The 24,105-nt window shown below is 49.7% G+C and overlaps 1 protein-coding gene across 6 annotated transcripts in view; it reads right to left on the minus strand.

The window, feature by feature from the left end:
* Positions 1 to 24,105, minus strand: part of PDE4B (phosphodiesterase 4B) — a 288,183-nt gene that overhangs the window by 70,124 nt on the left and 193,954 nt on the right. For 5 of the 6 annotated variants that reach the window (XM_054165475.1, XM_054165477.1, XM_054165476.1 and 2 more), the window contains 4 exons: positions 22,271 to 22,465; positions 19,995 to 20,031; positions 19,824 to 19,894; positions 15,258 to 15,307 (listed from right to left, as the gene is read on the minus strand). In XM_054165475.1, the coding sequence (XP_054021450.1) occupies positions 15,258 to 15,307; positions 19,824 to 19,894; positions 19,995 to 20,031; positions 22,271 to 22,465 (353 nt within the window). The remainder of the gene's footprint in view (positions 1 to 15,257; positions 15,308 to 19,823; positions 19,895 to 19,994; positions 20,032 to 22,270; positions 22,466 to 24,105) is intronic. The other variant, XM_054165481.1, reaches the window with a different exon arrangement.

A 24,105-nucleotide genomic window follows, 5' to 3' on the forward strand; every position in this document is an offset into this window, starting at 1 on the left:
GACATTTTAGAATCACCCTGGTCTGAAGTGCTAAGCTTGTCAAACCTCCCTCAAGACATGTTTGCACCATCAAAGGCTTGACTGGATTCAACCCCTTTGATATAAAAACTTGGGGACATCTGGAACATGCCTGGAGAGGCCTGGCAAGCTGGACCCAAAGCTCTGAATCCCTGTGACCTGGAGCCTTTCTGGTGCAATGCGAAAAAAAAACCAAAACCACAAACAAACAAAAACCCCAAAACTATTTCAGAAAGGTTTTTAAGAGTGTGGAGATGTACTAGAGGAGTTTTCATATGCAGAGGTGTTCCATGTCCCCTTGGGAAGGTGTCTCTATGACAGCAGGACATTTAGACCGAAGTGTCTACCTCAGGAAGTGTAGCTCTTAAAATGAAGTCAAAGCATCTAGTGCTGAGTAACAGCCACTGAGCAGCTCTTAGCAAACAGCAAACCACAGCATCTAACCTCAGGTCAGGCCATGCTCCTCTGCTGGCTGACCAAAGGCTGTTTGTCACTGGCCTTTGATGTGCACAGGGCTGGACATGAAATCGAAAGATACTCACTGTCCTATCAACACCCTGCTAGAGTCTGGAAGAGTTCTGAGGTTGTTTTTTTCCATTCTGAATTCCTAAAATTATGAAGTGCCTGAGCACACAACAAAGTCAATCAATCAGAGATTTGGTTGAAAAAGACCTTTAAGATCACTGAGTCCAGCCGTTCTCTAACTCTACCAAGTCTGGTGCTAAACCGTGTCCCTCAGCACTGCATCTCTGCCTCTTTTATACACCTGCAGGGATGGGCATCCCATCGCCTTCCTGGGCAGCCTGCTCCAGTCTTTGAGAGCCCTTCAAGCGAAGAAGTTTCTTTTCATGTTCTACCTAAACCTCCCATGGTGCAACTTGAGGCCATTTCCTCTCATCCTGTCACTTGTCCCTTGGGAGGAGACCAACCCCCACCTGGCTCCAACCTCTTTTCAGGGAGTTGTAGAGAACAAGGTCTGTCCTCACGTATTACAAACAGAAATATTTAACAAAGACTCTCTTTCACCAAACTCTCACAATGATCCAGCACTCAGGACTCTTGTGTGCAGCCTCTTCTTGTAGAGAACACAAGATGACAATAAAAGGTTTAATTATCTATTAGCATCACACTCTCCAGCAGTTACTCAGTGGTGCTGTGCTGACAGCAGCAAGCACACCAAACTTCACTACAGGCACTTTTTTCAAGTCCACCAGGAGATGACAAGATCATAGAGTCATAGAATTGTTTCAGCTGGAAAAACCTCTAAGATCACCGAGTCCAACCATCAACCCAACACCACCATGGCCATCAAACCATGTCCAAAGTGCCATGTCCACAGGTTTCTTGAACAGCTCCAGGGATGGTGACTCCACCACTTCCCTGGGCAGCCTGTCCCAATGCCTGACCACTCTTGCAGCAAAGACATTGCTCCTCATGTCCAACTTAAACCTCCCCTGGCCCTATTTCAGGCCCTTTCCTCTCATTCTATCACCTGATACGACAGAGAAGAGACCAAGCCCCACCTCACTCCAGCCTCCTTTTAGGGAGTTGCAGAAAGCGATGAAGTCTCCCCTCAGCCTCCCTTTCTCCAGGCTGAACAACCCCAGTTCCCTCAGCTGCTCCTCACCAGACCTCTTCTCCAGTCCCTTCACCAGCTTTGCTGCTCTTCTCTGGACATGGTCCAGAACCTCACAGGTTGTGATAATGAACCCAAAGAGTTTCATGGATTTACAGAACCATCAAATCATAGAATCATTTCAGCTGGAAAAGACCTTTAAGATCATCAAATCCAACCATTAACATTTCTGGGTGGTTTAAACATTAAAGACAATCAACACATTCATTGTTCAGTTTAGAATCACCATTTGGGAACTGGTGGGTCCAAGCTGTATCCCAGAGGGCTGCAATTCCATAGATGAATGGAGGGAAAAGTGCTCTGGCAATTCTTTGCTCCCTCTTTTAATTCCACCTGGCTTACAGACCAATTTTAGAAGCTCTTCAAGTTTTAATCTACAACTGATAGCCTAGAATTGTAGGGTGAACTTTGGTGGGCAAAATGTCAGCTCTGCAGAGGACAACAGGTGAACTCAAATTCATCAAGGCCAGTGCTTGAACTTCTCTATATGCTCCCACAAATCTGAATCAGAGCTCCCACCAAGACTTACAAATACAGAACAGTCAAGGGGAATTCCTGCCCAGTGACACACAGAAGGATTTGGCTGCTGACAGTCAACACAGAATCACAGAATGGTAGGGATTGGAAGGGACCTCTGGAGATGAGCCAGTCTAACCCCCCTGCCAAGGCAGGGTCACCTAGAGAAGGGCACACAAGAACACATCCAGAGGGGTTTTGAATGTCTCCAGAGATGGAGACTCCAGCACCTCTCTGGGCAGCCCCTTCCATAGCTCCATCACCCTTAAATTAAACAAGTTCCTCCTCAACATTGTCATGTTTAGATGGAACTTCTTGTGTTCAACACCCAGAGTCAGAAACACTTTGGGAAACACAGCAAGAAAGCAACTTACACTTGGGAATCAGATCCTACAGAGGGAAAAAAAATTGGACCATTGGGGCTGCCTGAGGACTGGGATCTGCCTGAGGACAGGTTGATGGCTTTGGGAGCTCTGTGAGGACAGGCTGAAGGTTCTGGGAGCTGTGCAGGGCATTTTCCTGGGAGAGTGTGCACACAGATCCTCGGATGCAGCATCTCACACTCCCATGGCCAGCTGTGTCCAGGACACAATGCTGCAGCAGTGAGCTCATCCTCGGGGGAGGAAGGAGAAACTTATCTATAGCTGCTGCAGGGCTGAGCTGATGGGTGCTTTCAGGAGTCTCTTCCAGTTCCCACTGGCTGGAAAATGTTGATGACATGGAAGCTGAAGGGGTTCAAATAAGTGGGACAATGAAGAACCATACTCATCACTAAGGCATGCACAAACTGTGGCCCATGACCTAACAAAAAAAGTAGCTCAGCCTGCCAGAAGTTTGGTTTGGGTGGGTGGGGTTCTTTTGGTTGTTTTTTGGTTGTTTTTTCTGTTCTTCTTCTTTTTCCTCAGATCAAGCACACATTTCTCAAGCTCATCTGGAACTGATTCAGTGCACTGAAGACTAAGATGTCTAAACCTCACCCACAGCCACTAATATCATTCTATGCAGGAAACAAAAGAAACACAGATTTTATCAACTCTGATATTAGCAACTGCAAAGTCTCATTGTCCTCACAAAGGCCTTAAGCAACCCAGGCTGAGTGGGAGCTGACTAAAGCAATATGGAGCTCTGAGGGCTTGACCTGGGCTTGAAGAGCAAAGTGAATACAGGGACATGATGAGAGCATGCCACCACCAAGATATCCTCATTGCCACGTTGGGTTTGTAGTTGTCTGGATCACTCAGAAAGAAATGAGCCATCAGGTGGAAGCTCTTTAATAACCTTTTGCAGCTGAGGGAAGTGGGGTTGGTCAGCTTGGACAGAAAGGAGGCTGAAGGGAGACCTTCTGGCTCTCTGCAGCTCCCTGAAAGGAAGCTGGAGCCAGGTTGGGGTCAGTCACTCTTCCCAAGGAATAAGTGATAAGCTAGAGGAAATGGCCTCAAACTGCATCAGGGGAGGTTGAGGTTGGACATGAGGAACAATTTCTTCCCCAAAAGGCTTGTCAAGTCCTGGAGCAGGCTGCCCAGCACAGTGGTAGAGTCCCCATCCCTGGAAGGATTGAAAAGCTGTGTAGATGTGAGGCTGAGAGACATGGTTTGACACCACATTTGGTTGGACTTGATGACCTTAAAGCATCCTAAAGGTCTTTCCCAAGCAAAATGATCCTATGATTCTATAACCTTTGCAAGATTCAATGGTTTATCCTATGGAGCAGTGTGGTATCACAAGTGAAATGACAACCTCGGCACATAAAGCAGTGGCTTGGCTCCTCAAATGCTCTTCAAAACCACACTGCTGCTGTGCATTACAACATACCTGCTTATCTTGTCAAGGGAAAGGTGCAGCTCCACCTGGGTGAGGATGCCATCGCCACGTATCCTTAGGTTTTCAGCCTGCAGTCCCTTCGGAGCTTCTGTCTGCCAGCCAGAGCCATCCCTGACTCCAGGCAAGGAGAACTGCACAACGCAGAGCTGCCTTCAGCAAGGAGCAGGACAGCAGCTCCAGGAGGGAGGCATCTCCTTGGCTAATGAATGGATGTCTTGGTCAGCCCAGGAGAGCCCAGCCCAGCCCAGCTCAGAAACACAGCAGGACAGCGTGAGTGCACGCGGGGAGTCCCACTGGCACCGCGGCCGCCCTCCCCACCACCGCAGATGGCAGCTGGGCCCCGGGGAGTGACAGGCTCCTGATGGCAGCAGCATGTGTAGCATCTTCATGTGACATCCACAGGTGGGGTGCAGGGGGAAAACAGTTTTCCTGTGTTGCTATGGAGCCGTGATTAGCTTGTGTGTCTTCAGAGCCTGACGAGGAGAACTGAAGGCTATTTTCTTATATAGATGTCATGAAATCAATCCTGGCAGCATTTCTGGAGTCAAAGGCTAAGCAGGTTTGCCTGAATACCTTCTGCTACTTGAGACACAAATAAATCTAGCCGGGGCTGGGGGGACCTCAAGTGAGTGTTGCTTTTCAGCACGGCAAAAGAAATCACTTTTAGAGTTGCTTATGCTCACAGGAAGAGAACAAAAAAGGGTGTTAAATAAAACTCAGCAATTACCAGGGGAGAAAACTTAGAAAATGAAGCCTTAGAAAATGCAGCAGCAACAACAAAAAGTACCCCACCCCCCTTGCTGCAAAGCTCTGTGACTCCAGAAGAAAATTTTTTTTGTTCCCCCCTTATTCTCTCCAAAGGCTGAAAGAAAACCTGATGTTCTCCTTTTAAAATGTGTCTGCCTCTAGGTCTTTGGCACAGGTTTGCTGATGGGAGGGCCTGCAATCTATTTAATGACTGCATTGACGTCAATAGCATAACTGAAATACTTACTAAGATGCATGAGTCCAACTTGCAGGGGGGGTGTGTTCCCAGGCAGGCGCAACACACGGAACGGACTCTGCTGAGGGAATGAACTACCCCAAAAAAAAGCAGCAAGGACCAGCCCTGCTGGGGCTTGGGACAGCTACTGCTGCTTCTTCTCCAGGTGACTTTTTTAAAGTTCATTTTGGCTTAGGGAATAGAGCTGAGGGGATCTTAAAGTAGAATTAACCAGGTTGGAAGAGTCCGCTGAGATCATCGAGTCCAACCTATCATCCAACACTATCTAATCAACTAAATCATGGCACCAAGCACCCCATCCAGTCTCTTCCTAAACACCTCCAGTGATGGTGACTCCACCACCTCCCTGGGCAGCACATTCCAACAGCCAATAACTCTTTCTGTGAAGAATTTCTTCCTAACATCCAGCTTAAACCTCCCCTGGTGCAGCTTGAGACTGTGTCCTCTTGTTCTGGTGCTGGCCGCCCAGGAGAAGAGACCAAACCTCCACCTGGCTACAACCTCCCTTCAGGTAGTTGTAGACAGCAAGAAGGTCTTCCCTGAGCCTCCTCTTCTCCAAGCTAAGCAACCCCAGCTCCCTCAGCCTCTCCTCATAGGGCTTGTGCTCCAAACTCCTCCCCAGCTTTGTTGCCCTTCTCTGGACACATTCCAGCAAGTCAACATTTTTCCTAAACTGAGGAGCCCAGAACTGGACACAGTCTCTTGGTGCCTGCAGGACAAATGAGGCTGAGGACAGCTGCCTAATGGCAACTGCAGCATTAGAGGTTGGCCACCAAGAGAGAAAATGTCCCTTCTTTATCAGCAGGCCCATGACTCACAAATCCTGCCAACACACTGACCTGGAAGCTGGGCAGGGTGATAAAAGCAGGGAAAAAAGGATATGGAATCATAGAATCATAGAATTCTTTGGGTGGGAAAAGCCCTCTAAGATCATAGAGTCCAACCATCAACCTAACACCACCATGGCCACTAAACCATGTTCCCAAGTGCCATGTTCACAGATTTCTTGAACACCACCAGGGATGGTGACTCCACCACCTCCCTGGGCAGCCTGTCCCAATGCCTGACCACTCTTACAGGAAAGAAATAGTTCTTAATGTCCAACCTATACCCACACTTTTCATTTCTCCAGGCAGTAAGAACCACTTCACCATTCACAGATTGCACCAGGTTGGAAAGGACCCTTGAAGGTCATCTTGTCCAATCCCTCTGCAGTGAGCAGGGGCACCTCCAACTAGATCACAGTGCCCACAGCCACATCAAGTCTGATCTTCAATGTCTCTGCATTTGCCCACATCCCTGGGAAACATATTCCAGGGTTTCACCATTCTCACTGCAAAGAACTTTCTCCTGATGTCCAGCCTAAATCTCCCCTGGTTCAGTTTCAAACCATTGCCCCTCACCCTACCACTACAAGCCTTTCTAAACAGTCCCTCCCAAGCATTGCTGGTGGTCCCCCTCAGATATTGAAATGCAGTGCTAAGGTCTCCCCAGAACCTTCTCTTCTCCAGGATGAATAACCCAAACTCTCTCAGCCTATTCTCATAGCAGAGGTGCTCCAGCCCTCTGATCCTTCTCTAGACCTGCTCCAGCAGGTCTATTCAACAGGCTCAGTTCTACTTAATGGTGTCACTGAGCTGACATCAAGCTGGTTTCTTCCACAGCTTTGTGTAGCTTCTAAATGATCTGCTCTGGCGACATGGGCACTGGGATCAAGGCACCCTCGGCAGCTTTCCTGATGATACCAAGCTGTGTGGTGTTGTTGACACGCTGGAGGGAAGGGATCCAACAGAGGGATCTGGACAGGCTGGAGAGGTGGGCCAGTACCAGCCTCACAAAGTTCAACAAAGCCAAGGTCCTGCATCTGGTTGGGGCAATCCCAAGCACACATAAAGGTTAGGTGAAGAATGGATAGAAAGCAGCCCTGAGGAGGACTTGGGGTGCTGCTGGGTGAAAAGCTGGACATGAGCCAGCACCAAGCACTGCCAGACCAGAGCCAGCTGTGCCCTGGCTGATCCCCAGCAGCATGGGAAGCAGGGGCAGGGAGAGGATTCTGCCCCTCTGCTGCACTCTGCTGAGACCCCACCTGCAGCGCTGGGGTCATCTCTGGAGTCCTTCACAGAAGAAGGACATGGAACGGTTGGAGCAGGGTCAGAGAAGGCCATAAAGATGATCAGAGGGCTGGAGCACCTCCCCTATGAAGACAGACTGAGAGAGCTGGGGTTGTTCAGCCTGGAGAATAGAAGGCTCTGGGGAGACCTTAGAGGACCCTTCCAGGATTTCAAGGCAGCTGCAGGAGACCTGGAGAGGGAGTTGTAACAAAGGGAGGGAGTGACAGGACAAAGGATGATGGCTTCAAACTAGAAGAAACTGGATTTAGATCAGACATCAGGAATAAATTCTTCCCCATGAGGGCAATGAGGCACTGGAACAGGTTGCCCAGAGCTGTGGAAGCTCCAAGCCTGGAAGTGTTGAATAGTTGGATGAGGCCTTGAGCACCCTGGTCTAGCAGGAGGTTTCCCTGACCATGTCAGGGGGTAGAACTAGATGATCTTTAAGGTCCCTTCCAACCCAAACCAGTCTGTGATCCTATGATTACAGCATGCTTTAAAAATCTCATTTATAGCTAATAACATCTCCAGGTGAGTCTCCAGCATGGCTGAATTCACTGTGCACAACCAGCTAGCTGAGACCTCAGCTGCCTGGTACCACACAGCTCCTCTTTCACATTCATTACAAGCCCAAACCACCATGTCTACTTGGCATGTACATTCTGTCTCCAAACCAAAAGACCTTCAGCCAAACTCACAGCAGACCCAGAGCTTCAAAGTGAATCCTCTGTTTTATACATGCCCAGAGCCATTCTCCAGACGTCAAGAAGCAGCAGCAGCACGGTGCAAGCTCCATCCTAATTACTTGGGATTCACAGATATTTGTGGAGTTGGAGGGCTTGTTAACTCCTACCAAAAGCTCTCCTTAGCACAAGCAGCAGCATCAGCCAGCCTTTTGTTTATGCTTCATCCAACTGTTCGTGCACCGGGCTGCGTACATCTTACACCCACATAAGAAATGAAAGAGTCCAAGGGCTGAGTTCGTGTAAAGGCATGTGAGAAGTGCAGGCAAACGTGCAGATGGACAGGAAAGCAGAGGCTAAGGCACAAGCAAGAAAAACACCAACTTTTCACTCCCATCCCCAGAGAGCAATCTCAACACAGCTTGAATCCCATCAGCCCTCAAAAGCTGCTGTGGGACATATCCCAACACTCTGCACCCCTCTCTCCCCCCACCCAAAGCCTCGGGTTGCAAAGCAGATCAGCTGTGTTCCACAGCTAGGTAGGTCCTCCTGGGTAGGGACAGGATGTAATTGCTCAGTGCTGGAAGTATCCAAGGGGCCCGCTCTTCAGATAGGTTTCTGCAAACCTCTCACAGCTGCAGCACAACACTGTCTGACCCTTAACACCATGCTCAGCTCCTCTCAGCCACCAGGGACAGTTAAAGGCAGCAGACTCTCAAATGAACCAGTATGGAAAAATACTGTCCATCTGGGTACCAACCTTCTGGCAGAAATGTGCCACCTCTCTCCTGTCCCCCTGTTCATCTAAACAGGCTTCTTGCTCCACGTTGTGTCACAACTATAACCATAATCCCAGCAATGTGCCCTTGTGGCCAAGAAGGCCAATGGTATCTGGGAGTGCATGAAGAAGAGTGAAGCCAGCAGGTCCAGGGAGGTTCTCCTCCCCCTCTACTCTGCCCTAGTGAGGCCACAGCTGGAGCACAGTTCAGTGGAGACTGGAAACTACTGGAGAAAGTTCAGTGGAGGCTACAAAGATGTGGAGGGGCCTGGAGCACCTCTGTGTGGAAGAAAGACTGAGAGACCTGGGGCTGTTGAACCTGCAGAAGAGCAGCCTGAGAAGGGATCTGCTCAATGTTCAGCAAGAGCTAAAGGACCTGTGGGGGCAAGAGGATGGGGCCAGATTCTTGTCCTCGCCCAGGGACAAGACAAGGGGAAATGGGCACAAAAAGGAACCCCAAAGGTTCCATCTGAACAGGAGGAGAAACTTCTTTGGTGTGAGGGTGCTGGAGCCCTGGAGCAGGCTGCCCAGAGAGGTTGTGGAGTCTCCTTCTCTGGAGAACTTCCAAAACTGCCTGGCCATTGTGATCCTGGGGAAGCTGCTGGGGGGTGCCCCTGCTTTAGCACTGGGGTTGGACTGAATGGTCTCCAGAGGTCCCCTCCAACCCCCACCATGCTGGGACTGTGTGACTGCTGCAGTGCTTTCTCTGCAAACTCCGTGATGGAAGCTGGGGGTTCAGGTCCCGCATGGCCCACAGGTAACACCCAGGCTTTCACACATACATGGGAAAGGTGATGGCACAAAAAGAGGCTGTGCTCATCCAGAAAAAAACATGAGGACCAGGTACACAACCACTGCCAAGCAGTGAGGGACAAGCCTTGCTATGCAGAATCTAACAAACAGCACTGCTTCTGTGCCGAGAGGAAGAATGTGATAAAAGATTAAAAAGTCCTGGGAAAAATACAAAGGAAACAAAACAGATGGGGAAAAGGTTGCACCAAAATGGGTGGAAGAATGAGAGGCTTTGACTGAATGTGGCAGCCAGAGAGAGATGATTTAATTCAGAGGGGATTAGTAAAGTAAATAAATGTGGTGGAAGGAACGAGACTAAGCAGGAACCGCCAGGCTTGTCGCTGGTTAAAGACTTTATGAATTGAATTAATTGGGTAAGAATACAGACCTTCGAGTGATGGCAGAGGAGGGCAGAGCTGAATGGAGAAGGTAAGGTGCTGATGGATTCGCTAAGCCCAAGGTAGCAAAAGGGTCAATGAAAATAGCTGTGACAGAGGCTCTGTTTTGCCCTGAAAACCAAACCAAACCAAACCCAGATCAAAAACCCCAACAAAACAAAGCACACACACAAAGAAACATCAGAGGCACTTGTGTGACAGTGTCCCTGTATCATGGCAATCTATAGAAGGCAGTTAGGTAGCACCCCTCAATCACCCTGGCCCTCCTGCTTTGGAACCTTCTGGTCTGGAGTATTCCCAGCTCGTTAAGGTTTACGCACGGTCTGCTATGGCTTCTCATTTCCATGTTACGGTTTCTCAGCTAATTCATAAAAGCCATTCTGTTCGTTCCTGTGATCTGCTCTTATAACCAAATAACAGGAAAAACCTGCCAGATTTACTTAAGCTGATACCAAGGACAAAACACAGGATGTTCAATACATGTTCCTCTTCCTTTTATGGACCTGGTTAGAAGGTTAAGAAAGCTCTGAATCTCACAGAGACAACATTATGAGCTTTGAGAGCACTTTGTCCCACAAAATGCTGCCCACAATTTCTCACTCTTTCAGGAACATAAAAGCAAAAAAAGAATTTCATGATTTCCACACAGCTCAAGCATTTCACCACAGGCTCTGCAGACAAGGACCTGGGAGTGCTGGTGGACAAGTTCCCCATGAGCCAGCAATGGGCCTTTGTGGTCTCCTCATGGGTGCTTGGAACCAGCAGGTCAAGGGAGGTTCTCCTGCCCCTCTACACTGCTCTAGAGAGGCCACATCTGGAGTGCTGGGTCCCGCAGTTCAAGAGAGACAGGAAACTACTGGAGAGAGGCCAGTGTGGGCTACAAGGATGCTGAGGGGCCCAGAGCATCTCTGTGAGGAGGAAAGGCTGAGAGACTGATGAGCCTGCAGAAGAGCAGCCTGAGAGGGCATCTCATCAATGCTCAGCAAGAGATAAAAGACCTGTGTGGGGCAAAAGGATGGGGACAGATTCTTCTCAGTGGTGCCCAGGGACAGGACAATGGGCAATGGGCACAAAGTGGAACCCAGGAGGTTCTCTCTAAGCAGGAGGAGAAATTTCTTTGACGTGAAGGTGCTGGAGCACTGGAGCAGGCTGCTCAGAGAGGCTGTGGAGTCTCCTTGTCTGGAGAGCTTCCAAACCCAGCTGGCCACTGTGATGCTGGGCAAGCTGCTGTGGGTGCCCCTGCTTCAGCAGGGGGATTTGGACTGGATGATTTTCAGAGGTCACTTCCAACCCCCACCATGCTGGGATTCTGTGATTCCATGTCCTTGGTGATGCAACATCTTGGGAGGACACAAGCAGCAGATTTGGCTCCTCTCAGTTTAAACCAACTGACAAATCCTGTAATTCCCAGCTGGAGTAAACAGCTGGCAGGTCTGACTTCCAGAGCAAATGCTGAGTGCAGTTTGTCTCCCTCCAGGCTGATTTCATTAACGTTTGCCAGTTCCCTTTAAACCCCCAATCCTCTACTTTTCATAACAGGATATAAATCACTCCCCTCATGGCCAACTGAAAGGAGACACAGTGAAGGTGCTCCTGTTGACTGTGGTAAATGCATGAATCAATGTGTGACACGAAATTCCACGCTTTGCCGACGAACCCACCTAGGGAACACAAACACATTTCATTCCCAAACGCATTCTTTTATCTAGAGGGATGTAGCACAGCCCAGTCCCAATCAAAACATCACTGTTTCCTTCTCCAAAACTTTCAGGAAAAACACTCTGTGGCCTTTCAGAGGCACAGGAGCTGTTGGCACACAAGTGTGTTCTGAGAGGAAAAATCTCTCCTTCCTTTCAGAATTTCCAAATTAGAAATCACCAAGGGGAAAGAAAACCCTGCAAAGACTGGAAGGAAAAATCCCCTGAAAATCCTTGTTGTCACTGCTTTTAAATGGAAACTTCCTTAGAAAGTAAAGGGAAGAGACTTTACCTCTGCACTGACTAGGGCAAGGACTGTCTCCCTCCTCTCAGCATGGTGAGGCCACACTTTGTATACCAAGTGCAGTTTTGGACCCCTCACTCCAAGAAGGACATCGAGGTGCTAGAGTGGGCCCAGAGAATGGCAATGAAACTGCTGAAGGGTCTGGAGAACAGGTCTGGTGAGCAGTAGCTGAACTAGGATTGTCAAGCCTGGAGAAAAGGAGGCTGAGGGGAGACCTTCTGGCTCTCTACAACTCCCTGAGAGAAGGCTGGAGCCAGGTGGGGGTTGGTCTTTTCTCCCAAGGAGCAAGTGATAGGAAACAGCCTCAAGATTCCCCATGGGGAAGTTTAGGTTGGACGAGAGGAACAATTTCTTCCCCAAAAGGGTTGTCACAGGTTGGCCCAGGCTGCCCAGGGCAGTGGTGGAGTCCCCATCCCTGGAGAGGTTTCAAAGCCATGCAGATGTGGTGCTGAGGGACATGGTTTAGTGGTGAGCTGGCAGTGGTGGGTTAATGGTTGGACTCGATCTAGGAGGCCTCTTCCAACCAAAATGATTCTGTGACTCTATGATTCTATACTGAAAATGCATCTGGCAGGGCTCATTTCCACATTTGGCCAGTTTCCTTTTTCGCAGAACAGGTAAGATGTCAATCTCATTAATTTTAGATCTCTTCATTTATCTACATACAATCACTAGAAGTGAAACATTAGGAGCTGTGAGTCAGGATCACAAGGGTAGAGATGCCAGAAGTTGGACTCGTCTTGGTTGCTTTCTCTTCTTCAACTTTGCTGCTCTGTAATTATCTGTGTCAAAAAGGAAGCTGAAATTTTCATGTATTCAAGCATTAGAAGCTGGGGTTAGCTAAACACAGGCAGAGGGATGAAGAGCTGGAGAGCAGCCCTGAGAAGGACTTGGGATGCTGGTGGATGAAAAGCTGGACGTGAGCCAGCATTGAGTGCTGCCAGCCCAGAGCCAGCCCTGTCCTGGGCTGATCCACAGCCACATGGGCAGCAGGGGCCAGGGAGGGGATTCTGCCCCTCTACTCTGCTGAGACCTCACCTGCAGTGCTGGGGCCAGCTCTGGAGTCCTCAGCACAGCAGAGACATGGACCTGTTGGAGAGCAGCCAGAGGAGGTCACAGCAATGATGGAAGGACTGGAAGCCCTCTGCTTTAAGACCAGGATGAGAGAGTTGGGGTTGTTGAACCTGGAGAAGTGAAGGCTCCAGGGAGACCTTCTGGTGGCTTTTCAATGTTTCAAGGGGTCATAAGGAAAGCTGGGGACAGACTTTTGAGCAGGGCCCCTTGTGACAGGACAAGGAGTCCTGGTTTGAACTAAAAGAGGGAGATTCAGATTGGAGAGAAGAAGAAATGCTTGACACTGAGGATAGTGAGAGCCTGGCCCAGGTTTCCCAGAGAGGTAGGATATGCCCTGTCCCTGGAACCATTGCAGGTCAGGTTGTTTGGAGCTCTGAGCAACCTGCTCTAGTTGCAGCTGTCCCTGCTAACTGCAGGGGGGTTGGACTAGATGGACCTTTAAAGGTCCCTTGCAGCCCACACCAGTCTGTGATTTGATGACTGCACAGGTACCCTAAGCATCTCTAAGTACTCCAGCTCATGCTGGAAATGCTGTAGAAAAACATCCACGGTGCTCAGTAGTTGCAAGCCAGGCTTTTCACAGAAAGTGTCAAGCAAATTAACCTGAAAATTCCTGGAAGGGATTTCTCTCCTCGTTTGTAACTTCTGGAGCTTACATAAACAGATCTATGGAAAGCTTAGGAAATTTTCCATGATTTTTTCCAGCCCGGGCCACAAAATGAACGTCTTGCTAGGACGGATTTTTACATCAGGTTATGTGTTGCACTCCTGCTGGCCCTGACTCAACGCTGCTCACAGAGAGGGAGGGAAGGAGAAGGGAGCTGAAGATCATGATGTCCAATTTTCTTTCTGCATCAGAGGTTTCCACATCCTCTTAACAAGGTCTGAGGAACCAAATCTGGAAGCCTCCAGGACTGTCCCTGTCCCCAGACAGTAAATAATGCACAGTGTGAAAGGAAGTGATAGTTGGTTATCCAGCCTTCACACACTATAAAAATTAAGCTTTAATAGTCCCTCCTAGCACATAATGATTGGAAAGGCTGCAATTAAACCTTACAAATGGGCACTCCTCCAAATCTTATCTCCCTCTCTGAGGGAGGAACCTTTAATTTAGCGCAAGCAGGGCCAGCTCTGTTCCTGAAAGGGGTCCCACAAGCCTTCGGCACCGCATGGCTAAACCCAGGTGTAAAAATAAACTTAGAATCATAAAATCCTAGAAATGTTTTGGTTAAAAAAGACTTGCAAGATCACTGAGACCAACCATTATCTAACTTTACCAATTGTGTTGCTAAACCATGTCCCTCAGCACCATGTCTCTGCCTCTTTTAAACACCTCCGGGGACAGGGAGCTTGTTCCCTGGGAAGCCTGTTCCAGCATCTGAGAGGCCTTTCAGTGAAGAAGTTACTTTAAGTGTTCAACCCAAACCCCTCCTGGTGCAACTTGAGGCCTTTTCATCTCATTCTATCACTTGTTCCTTGGGAGAAGAGATTCACCCCCACCTGGCTCCAGCCTCCTTCCATGGAGCTGTAGAGGGCAAGAAGGTCTCCCCTTGGCCTCCTTTTCCTCACTTGTCCTAACTACAGAGCAGGCTGCCTCTGTTCCCTCCTGTAGTGCTTCACCCTACTCTAACAGCTCCCTTCTCCCACCACAGCTACTCCCCACCACTGCTTGCTGCACTCCCCACCGTGCTTTTGCACTCTCAAAGGTCCCTCACTGCCCAGACTCTAGCGCAAGCCCCGAGGCTTTGCTCAGGGTTATTCTCCTCTGATTATAGTCAAAACTCTTTTTGTTTGCTGTGGTCTCTGACCTCACAGTGGGGTGACAGCAAGGTGAGTGAGGGACAGGAGTGGGGGAGCAGGCAGGAAAGGAGATGCAATGAGACACACTCGCTGACTTCTGCTCTCGTTCGATTGCCAAATGTGCATTTCAAAAGACCATGAGCAAACAAGAAAACACAGAAATGCTGTTCCAGGGCAGCCTCATCGAGGCAGAGGAAGTTTCACCTGAGGAAGGTTTTAGAGATTGTAATTTTGACAGGGATCACATGGAAACAAACCGAAATAAACAGGATAAAACCCCCATCCAGCTGTGTCTGAGCCTGTTCAAGGCTTGTAGGCTGGGGCTTGTCCAGGCCTGTGCAGCACTAGGGACTCAGTCACTGTGGCCATGACTATCAAACCAAAATCATGTTCATCTTCTACGCTGACATACAAGGATAAACCCAAACCCCAAACTACTCAAATAACAACATTCTGGCTCTGATGCTTCTCTTGTGGCTGGTTTTGCACGAGTAACTCAGAAGAAGCAACCCAAGCCCGGAATTGCACTGGGGGAGGGGGAAGAGAAGCAGCTGTTAGTAAAATGATGTGCAACAAGAGCTGTCTGCACTTGACCTTGCAGGTGATTACTGAAGTCACACACATACCTTGCAGGTTGACTCTGGAGACAGGCGGCTGACTCGTTGCTGGAGATCTCCTAAGAGTGATAAAGAACGAGCAGGGATTATTTACCATTTCAAACCTTCTTGGCAGGTCAAACTGCCAACTGCTACAGTCAAAAAATTACTTCTCCCCCACCCCCCATTTCCAAAGAAGCTCAAAACACTTCACAATTGTTTGGCAGTTAATGAGCATCATCAACAGATCAGTTAGGAGAACCCAGAGCTCTGTGTCCCCTGGCTGAAAAGGAGGCTTACAGGAAAGAAGTGCCATCATCCCACACTACCTTTTGCAACTTTCTGCTCAAAATCATAGAATCATGGAACTGTTCAGGTTGCAAAAGACCTTTTAAGATCGTCAAGCCCAAACGTGAACCCGGCACTGCGAGGTCACCACTAAACTATGTCCCTCAGCACCACATCTCCACAGCTTTTCAATCCTTCCAGGGATGGGCATTTCAGCACTGACCTGGGCAGCCTTGTAAGGCTGGTCTTGGTGGCTTAAAGAGGTCAGTGGGCCCCTCAGAAGCAAGGCCTTCTCTTGAAAAGCTCTTCCCTACAAGCTCTGGACTCAACCCTGAAGTGATGTCAAATGCTACACCAACTGCAAGGCAACTGCACAGGTAAAGTGAGAAATGCACCGCTTTAAACCCTACAGTCAACAGTTCGGATTGTACCTAGAAGCCAGCAAGACGAGGCTGCAGTCACTACAGCTCAGAAACAGCTGGAAGACATTTTTTGGGGCTAGGAGTAACAATTTAATCTGCAAAGGCTGGCGTTTAGAAGGACCAAAAGCTATTTGATGAATTGGTTGGAGTGGAGCAAACAGGATCTGACTGGAGTAAGGGTTGCAGTATTTCTCCAAACGTCAAAATACTTCACTGTGAGCCTTGCCAAATCAAACTGTTAATTTTTCAAGTTGAAACCATCATTTACCCAAGGAGGAAGAGGCTTCTCTTTCAGAGAAGTTAAAATGAGTTGACACCAAAATCAGGATCCTCCATTTGCATCGAATGCAGTACTCCAGGCCGACCCAACCCCAAACTTTGGGCTTTTGCTTCCCTAAGAAGTTTCTGATACACGTGAACCGAAGCTGCATTTCCCCCCACTCTCTCCTAGCCAGCCTTCTAACCCCAATTTTTTTTGGAGTCAGCCACTGAACTGAAACCTCCATTATTTGCCAGCTCTCCTTTGAAGCTGAAATCAAAGCAAGTGAGCGGCTCAATGGGGCTGCGATGGTAGCTGCGGGGGGTTCTCCAGGAAGACCTGGCTGAGCAGGTGAGATCTCCGGTCCTGCTCAAACCTCGGCCCCAGCCTCCCCCGCTGCCAACAGTGCGTGGGCACCAAAGCTGCTCCTCAGCAGAAAGGCTGCCCTGGGTGCAGCGCCCGTTTGCCACGTGGGATTTCAAAGGCTTGGCTTTTCTGGAGGGAGCTGCAGGACCCAGATTCTTCGAAGGGTTCAGCACAGGGTGCGCGTGTTGGATGCCTGCTGCTCTGCAAATGTGCCTCAACCTGCCTCTGCTGAGCCTTTGAAAAGCCAAATCTCAAAATCTCTAAAAAACAGAAACTCCCCAACAGGGACACCACGCTGTGGCTCCAGTATCTGGGGAGACATGCTCCAGGTATCTCCAAACCCTGTGCTGAGTTGCACAGACATGTCTTTGGGGGGTGGGGAAGGATGAGCTACTATTCCACAGGGTATTCCCCACTGCAGAGCCCGAAGAGGGAACGGCACCGCTCCCAGCACCCTGGAATTAGGTTGCCCATCCTGGTTTCTGCAAGAGAGACCCTGAGAGCTGGATTTCGACACCACTGCCCCCTCTTTGGCACCACCACTATGCTCATGTGGCCATGGCTACTGCTTCCTGCTCCTTCCCTCCTGCCAGCGGGCAGTAAGAGGAGCAGGCGCCGGATGCTTTCTGACCGTGTCCTGGTCCTCATCTGCCAAAGTCAGGCTCTCCGAAACCATTAATCATACTCTCCACTTTTCCAATCAGGAAACTGCCTTAAAATCACTGACGTTAAAGTCCAAAAAAATATGACTACCAGTTGGTCTTTTTTTTCCCCCTCCAGCCCTTAACATTCATATTTTCCAGCATTTTCTGTAACTATGTGGGACAGCATCCTCTTTTTTCTTTCTCGGGCCAGGAGGGGTGGAGGAGGAGGAGGGAAAAAAATAAAAAGAGGGAGATGGAGAGGAGGGACTAAAGAAAAGCTGAGATTCTCATGATCCCCCCGGAGCAGAAGTTTAAGTAAAATGCCACATATCATGAGACATATGATAAAATCATGAGTTGGCAGGGGGGCTGTAACCCAGCAGAGCTGTTTGGAAACTGTGAGGGAAGCTCCACAGTGCCTGGAAGCACATTCCGCCACGGACTTGGATCTTTGGGATATAATGGTTTAAACACTTCAATGACTTTGGCTGGGCAAACAACTTCAGACCTCAATCAAATCTGGGAATGTTTTCAAAAGGACACTGCAAGATGCCTGTGTGTCCTACAGGTTACGCCCTCATTTCCTTCCGGCCCTCTCCAATTTCAGATTCTCCTCATTAGGAACTGGTGAAAGGCTTGAGTTGGTCAAGAGTAATAATGAAAAAGATCTTTAAAAAGCTTAAAAAAAGAAAAAAAGGAATCTCTTGTAGCCATCTGGTTTTCTATTAACCTCCATCTTGGAACGCGGTGGTTCCTTCCCATCAACATTTGCAAAAAGAAATCAAGAGCAGGAAAACCTCAGGCCTGGATAAAATGCTGGGCTTTATGTAAAAGGCAAGACTGTGCTGGCAGGCAGAAAGCAGAGTCCACAGTGGGCACCCAGGAGATGCCATTCCTCCATGTGGCAGTGAAGCAAGCTCAGGGGGTCCCAATGGAGTCCACTTTTGCAGCTGTCTTTCTGTCGGGAGACAGCTTTGAGCGAGCGGAGCTCGGCAGTCCCAGGGTGGGATGGGTGGGTGCACAGCTGTCCCTGCCAGGAATGAATGATGCTGGCTCCACGCAATACAGCTCTCTTGGGGCGAACCAGGCCAGAAAATGACGAGGACTTTGCTCATTATAAATAGCCGAGGGGAAATGGTGATTCCGGACAAAGGGGTAAAAAGCACTTTGTTTGGTTTCTCCTGTTCAGCAGGTAGGAAAATGACATCCTCCTCTTGTGTGCACCACCTTCCCCATTCACTGCAACTACAGCAGCAAAGGAAGTGACATCGGATCCCCGGTCTGCAGGCAGCATGGGGCAGCTTTCTAGGTCACCCCCTGGAACCTGTCCAGATGGGGAAATCCTCACCATCCCTACACCCTCATGATTGGGGTTTCCTTCCTTGGTGTCTACCCTGTGGCTGTGAACAGCCCTCTCATGAAGAAATCACAGCAGTGCAGGACAGCACCACAGACTGACTGACCTGAAATTCAGTGACACCTCCATCCAGAGCTGGGCACCTATGAATCTATTGAAAATAGAATCACCAGTTGGACCAGGGCAGGGATTGTTCCTTGTGCTGGCAGTGGTGAGGCCACATCTCAAACACTGGGTTCAGTTTTGGGCCCCTCACTCCAAGAAGGACATTGAGGTACTGGAGCAGGCTGGGTGAGGAGCAGCTGAGGGTTGAGGAGAACAGGTCTGGTGAGGAGCAGCTGAGGGTTGAGGAGAGCAGGTCTGGTGAGGAGCAGCTGAGGGCTGTTCAGCCTGGAGAAAAGGAGGCTGAGGGGAAACCTTCTGGCTCTCTACACTCCCTGAAAGGCCACTAAAGAGGTGAAGCATGTCCAGAGAAGGGCAACAAAGATGGTGAAGGGTCTGGAAACAGGACTGTTGAGGAGCAGCTAAGGGAACTGGGATTGTTCAGCCCGTACACAAGGAGGGGAGACCTTCTGGCTCTCTACAACTCCCTGAAAGGAGGTAGGAGCCAAGTGGAGGTTGGTATTTTCTCCCAAGGAACAAGTGATAGGACAAGAGGAAATGAATTCAAGTTGCACCAGAGGAGGTTTAGGCTGGACATGAGGACCAATTTCTTCACTGAAAGAGTTGTTAGACAATGGAAGAGGCTACCCAGGGCAGTGGTGGAGTCCCCATCCCTGAAGAGGTTTCAGAGCTGTGTAGATGTGGTGCTGAGGGACATGGTTTAGTGTTGACCTGGCAGTGCTGGATTAATGGTCAGACGTGATGACATTAAAAGTCTTTTCCAATAAAACTGATTCTGTGGTTCCATGAGTTCATGAGTCTATGAACACCTTGAACAGTCAAGGTGCCAAACCGAGTGAAGGTCCCACACCGCAAGCACTCGCCATGCCCCCCAAAACACAATACAGCGCTGGGACGAGGCGGCGGGCTGCGTTTTGGCGCCCCCTGGCGCCCAGCGCATGGCGCGGCAGGGACTTGAGGCACCGCAATCGGGAGCCCGAGGCCGGCGGGAGGCGGAGAAGGGGCGGCGGGGGAGGAGGGCCGGAGAACAGCGGCCGCGGTTCCCCGGTTCCCCCCCGACCCTGCCGCCCCTTCTCCACCTCCCGCCGGCCCTTGCTGCATGCCAGCCGTATAGAGAAGGAAAAATACCAGCCTTACTTGTTGGAGGTGCCATGCAAATTGGTGAGGAGTGTGAAGTTGTTCCTCACACTTCGTAGACTTGCCAGCACCTATGAGGAGAGGGAACACCAGGGACGTTATCTTCTCTGTTTCAAGGTTCTTTTGTGAGTTTGTTTTTAACATGAGAAGCCAAAGCAGCTGCCAACTCACCTGGGCAAAAGGTGTGACAATCAGGTCGTCCCCATGCCTAAGGAGAAATGGGAGAAAATGAGACAACTGACCTCAAAAACTGGCGTCATTTGCCCCAAAATAGCATTTTACTGAGGGGAGGTTCCCCCAGGCAGCACCCACGACCCAAAGAAAATAGTACATGAACCCACGTAGCGTTGATTTAACACCTCATAAAGTCTTGTTCCTGATGGAAAAAGGTTTCACAGCGTACATCCAAAACAACCCAGCTGGAGCCACTGTTCACATCGGTAAGACCACGCCATAAATGCCAGGAAATCCAAAAGTTAAGGCAGCACGCTTAAAAGTGCCGTGGAAAAAACCCATAACAGCCCAGGGGAAAGGTCAGCTTTGAATTTCCTGGCTTTTGTTGATCTCTGCCACGGTCTGGGATGTTATTCAGACGCTGGGGTTTAGCTGGCCCGTTTTATCTTGGAAGGTTGGACAAAAATGCGGGGAGGCGATCAGCAAGAAGGGGATTTGTTGTGATATTACCTACAGGAGAAGAGGCACAGTGCAGGCAGGAGACAAGGAATGACTGAGCAGCAGAGGCACGGCTGCAGGCAGGAGAAGAGGAATGGCTGCAGGCAGAAGAGACATGGCTGCAGACAGGAGAAGAGGCATGGTTGCAGATGGAACACAGATGACTGCAGGCAGCAGAGGAGGCATGGCTGCAGGCAGGAGAGCACAGATGGCTGCAAGCATCTCTCAAGAGGTGTCCACCAAGGTTGGACCCCTTCAAAGGGGATCAGTCTCTGGCTGTGCCACCACAGAGCATGACCAGGTATCAGTGCTGCTAAATCTGCATTTTAATTGAAGTTGTCTCAACAGTGATGTCAAGACCAGGTCAGCATGGAGAGATGTCAGCTCTCCTGAGTGTGGCACAAACCTTGATGCCTGCAGTAAATGAATACCTCTACCTGCAGGCAGAGATGAAGCTGGAGGAGATGAGGGTGGTGAGCACAGCTGGATAGAGTTGTCCTTGCCCCATTTCCTCAAAATACACTATTTGCATAATTTGGAGTGGGTACTTTGGTAAGTATCTACTAGATGTTAACTAACAGGGAGGGATGTTCTCTTTCAGAATTCTCCTCCTGGATCTTGCAAATATTTAAATGTGTCTTTCAGGACAAGACTTGCAGGGCTTTCACAACAGTTAAGCCTTTTGTTTAGGTAACAGTTTAACGGTTGCTTTGAAACGTTAAATGGTGCCTTTAAAATAAAGGGCTGCAAGTGCAGGACACTCATTTGAGCTCCACGCTCCCTGTTGTATTGATCTCTCAAGCTTGACCATCTGTCTCAGCTTTCTGCTGTATTTTCAACAACCCATGACAGAAAACAGGATGGAGAAGAGGAACACTATAAATACAAGTACAGTCATATGTCTGCTGTCCAGGCTAATGGAGCATTACCAACTTAAGAAAAAGCAGACACGATGTTAACCAGACTCTGAGAACACATGGTGAGAGTTTAACAGAGAAAAAATGAGTCCAGAAAACCACCAAGCTGGAGCAACTGGCTTCTCCTGCTGGAAGGTCCAGTGTGGACACAGAATCATCGCTGAATCACAGAATGGTATGGGTTGGAAGGGACCTTAAAGATCATCCAGTTCCAAACTCTCTGCCACAGAGAGAGTCCGGTGGAGGCTACCAAGATGCTGAGGGGCCCAGAGCATATCTGTGAGGAGGAAAGGCTGAGAGACCTGGGGCTGTCGAGCCTCCAGAAGAGCAGCCTGAGAAGGGATCTGATCAATGCTCAGCAAGAGCTAAAGGACCTGTTGGGAGGGCAAGATGATGGGGCCAGACTCTTGTCAGTGGTGCTCAGTGACAGTACAAGTGGCAATGGGCACAAGCTGGAACCCAGGAGGTTCCATCTGAAGAAGAAGAGAAAATTCTTCATTGTGAGGCTGCCCAGAGAGGTTGTGGAGTCTCCTTGTCTGGAGAGCTTCCAAACCCAGCTGGCCACTGTGATTCTGGGCATTGTGACCCTGGGCAAGATGCTGTGAGTGCCTCTGCTTTAGCAGGGGGTTGGACTGGATGATCTCCAGAGGTCCCTCCCAACCCCCATCATTCTATGATTTCAAGGATGGGATGGGGAGAAGGGAGTCATGCCCTGGCAGAACATGAAAGTACCCGTCTTGGGCTACGAAATGTGAGCACCATCTGTACTCTCCTCTTAGCAGAGCTCTGAGGATTACAGGAGGTGATGCAAAGCTCTCAGTTACTGTAGAGCATGATGTGAGCTGAGTTGGTGCTTACTGTTCACTCGGGAGAGAGGAGTTCCTGGACATGGTCTTTGGTGACAAGTCGTAGTCGCTGTCGGATCTGTAGAGGAAGGACTCCCGGCGCTGGCTGTGGCCTGGGAAGGTCGTGTGCAGGACGAGCCCCGAGGAGGAGCTGGCCTGCGGGTCCAGCGGGCTGCGGCCTGGAGAAGGGCCATTTTCCACGTCGAAGCTGTGAACAGAACACAGACTGGGGTCACACACACCTGACAAAAGCTGCCTTTCAGTCCTTGTGTCGCATTTGTGCCGCCCACACCGTGTCGTTTGCTCAGGAGAACCAGGAATACATTTCCTGCAGCCTCTTGCTGGCCCAGAGCTATTGTATGCAGCAGTGAGGGGATGCTGCCCCTCTGCTCTGCTGAGACCCCACCTGGAGCACTGTGTCCAGTTCTGGTGCCCCCAACACATGAGAGACATCAAACTGTTAGAGAAGGTCCAGAGGAGGCTATGAAGGCCTGGAGCACGTCCCTGATGGGGACAGGCTGAGAAATTTGGGGCTGTTCAGCTGGAAAAGAGAAGACTCCAGGGAGACCTCAGAGCAGCCTTCTAGTACCTGAAGGAGGCTACAGGAGAGCTGGGGAGGGACTTTTGACAAGGGCTTATAGTGACAGGACAAGGAGCAATGGCTTTGAGCTGGAAGAGGGGAGATTGAGACTGGAAACCAGAAAGAAATTCTTTACAGTGAGGGTGGTGAGACACTGGAACAGGTTGCTGAGGGAGGCCAAGTTGGCCCCCCCCCAAGTTGGGGGGGCCGAGTTGGACAACACCTTGAGCAACTAAGTGGAAGGTGTCCCTGCCCATGGCAGGAGATTGGAACTAGATGACCTTTAAGATTCCTTCCATCCCAAACCATTCTATGATTCTATGACTCTGCAGTATGATAAAAAGAGTTATGGCTGAGGCTTCTTTCCTGACTACACCTGCTCAGGCTTCCCTCAGCCTGAAGGTCTCTAAGCTTAGCACAGCTCCTGTCACTCCTGGCATGAACATGCAGCACCTAAACACCATCACCAAGCTCTGTGGCTCTCCCCACATCACCCCCTTGGCTCAGTATCTGCACAAGTTTGATGTGCCAAACCCCCCCCTTGAGCCTTACACACAGCAGGGACTAAAAGAACTTGATGTGGCCCTGGGCGGTCTGATCTAGTTAGAGGTGTCCCTGCTCGTGGCAGGGGGTTGGAGGAGATGACCTCTGAGGGTCCCTTCCCACTTGATGCAGTCTGTGAATCTGTAAAGATGTGTGACATGCCACCACCCTCCGGCCAAGTCCTGTCCCCATCCACTCTGGAAACAAACTTTTGAAGTCCTGTGAGGACTCGGCAGTTGTACAGCCTGGATGCCCAAGTCTTCTTGCAGCCTTAGCTCACGTCTTAGCCCTTCAGGAGATGAGTTCAGCAAGTTTCCAACAGTCCAGCTGCAAGATGGAGGACTGCTTAAAAAGCCAAGCCCCAAACCCTCCTTCTGTCACCATTTCCATCATACACCCTGATTAACAGCTTCATAACTTGGCTGCTGCAACCTGCGGCTGAAGTCACCCTGGACACTTGAGCAAGTGACACCCCTCATAAACCCTGAAAATAAGCAGGTTGGCCTCCTCTGCTGGGGCAGTTAGAGCTGATATAAACACCATCTGTGTGACCATGTTCCAGCTGTACCAAGTGAAGTACGGCTGCAGTCAGCATCCATTTCCTTGCCTTTGGAAGTCTGAGGTTTCTTCTCACTTGCAGTGAGAGCCAAGTCTTCCCTCCTACCACTCTTACTACTCCTCACCTAATTTCCTTGCCTTTGGAAGTCTGAGGCTTCATCTCATTT

This window comes from Dryobates pubescens, chromosome 11 (assembly GCF_014839835.1).
Source record: "Dryobates pubescens isolate bDryPub1 chromosome 11, bDryPub1.pri, whole genome shotgun sequence".
Taxonomy (NCBI): Eukaryota; Metazoa; Chordata; class Aves; order Piciformes; family Picidae; genus Dryobates; species Dryobates pubescens.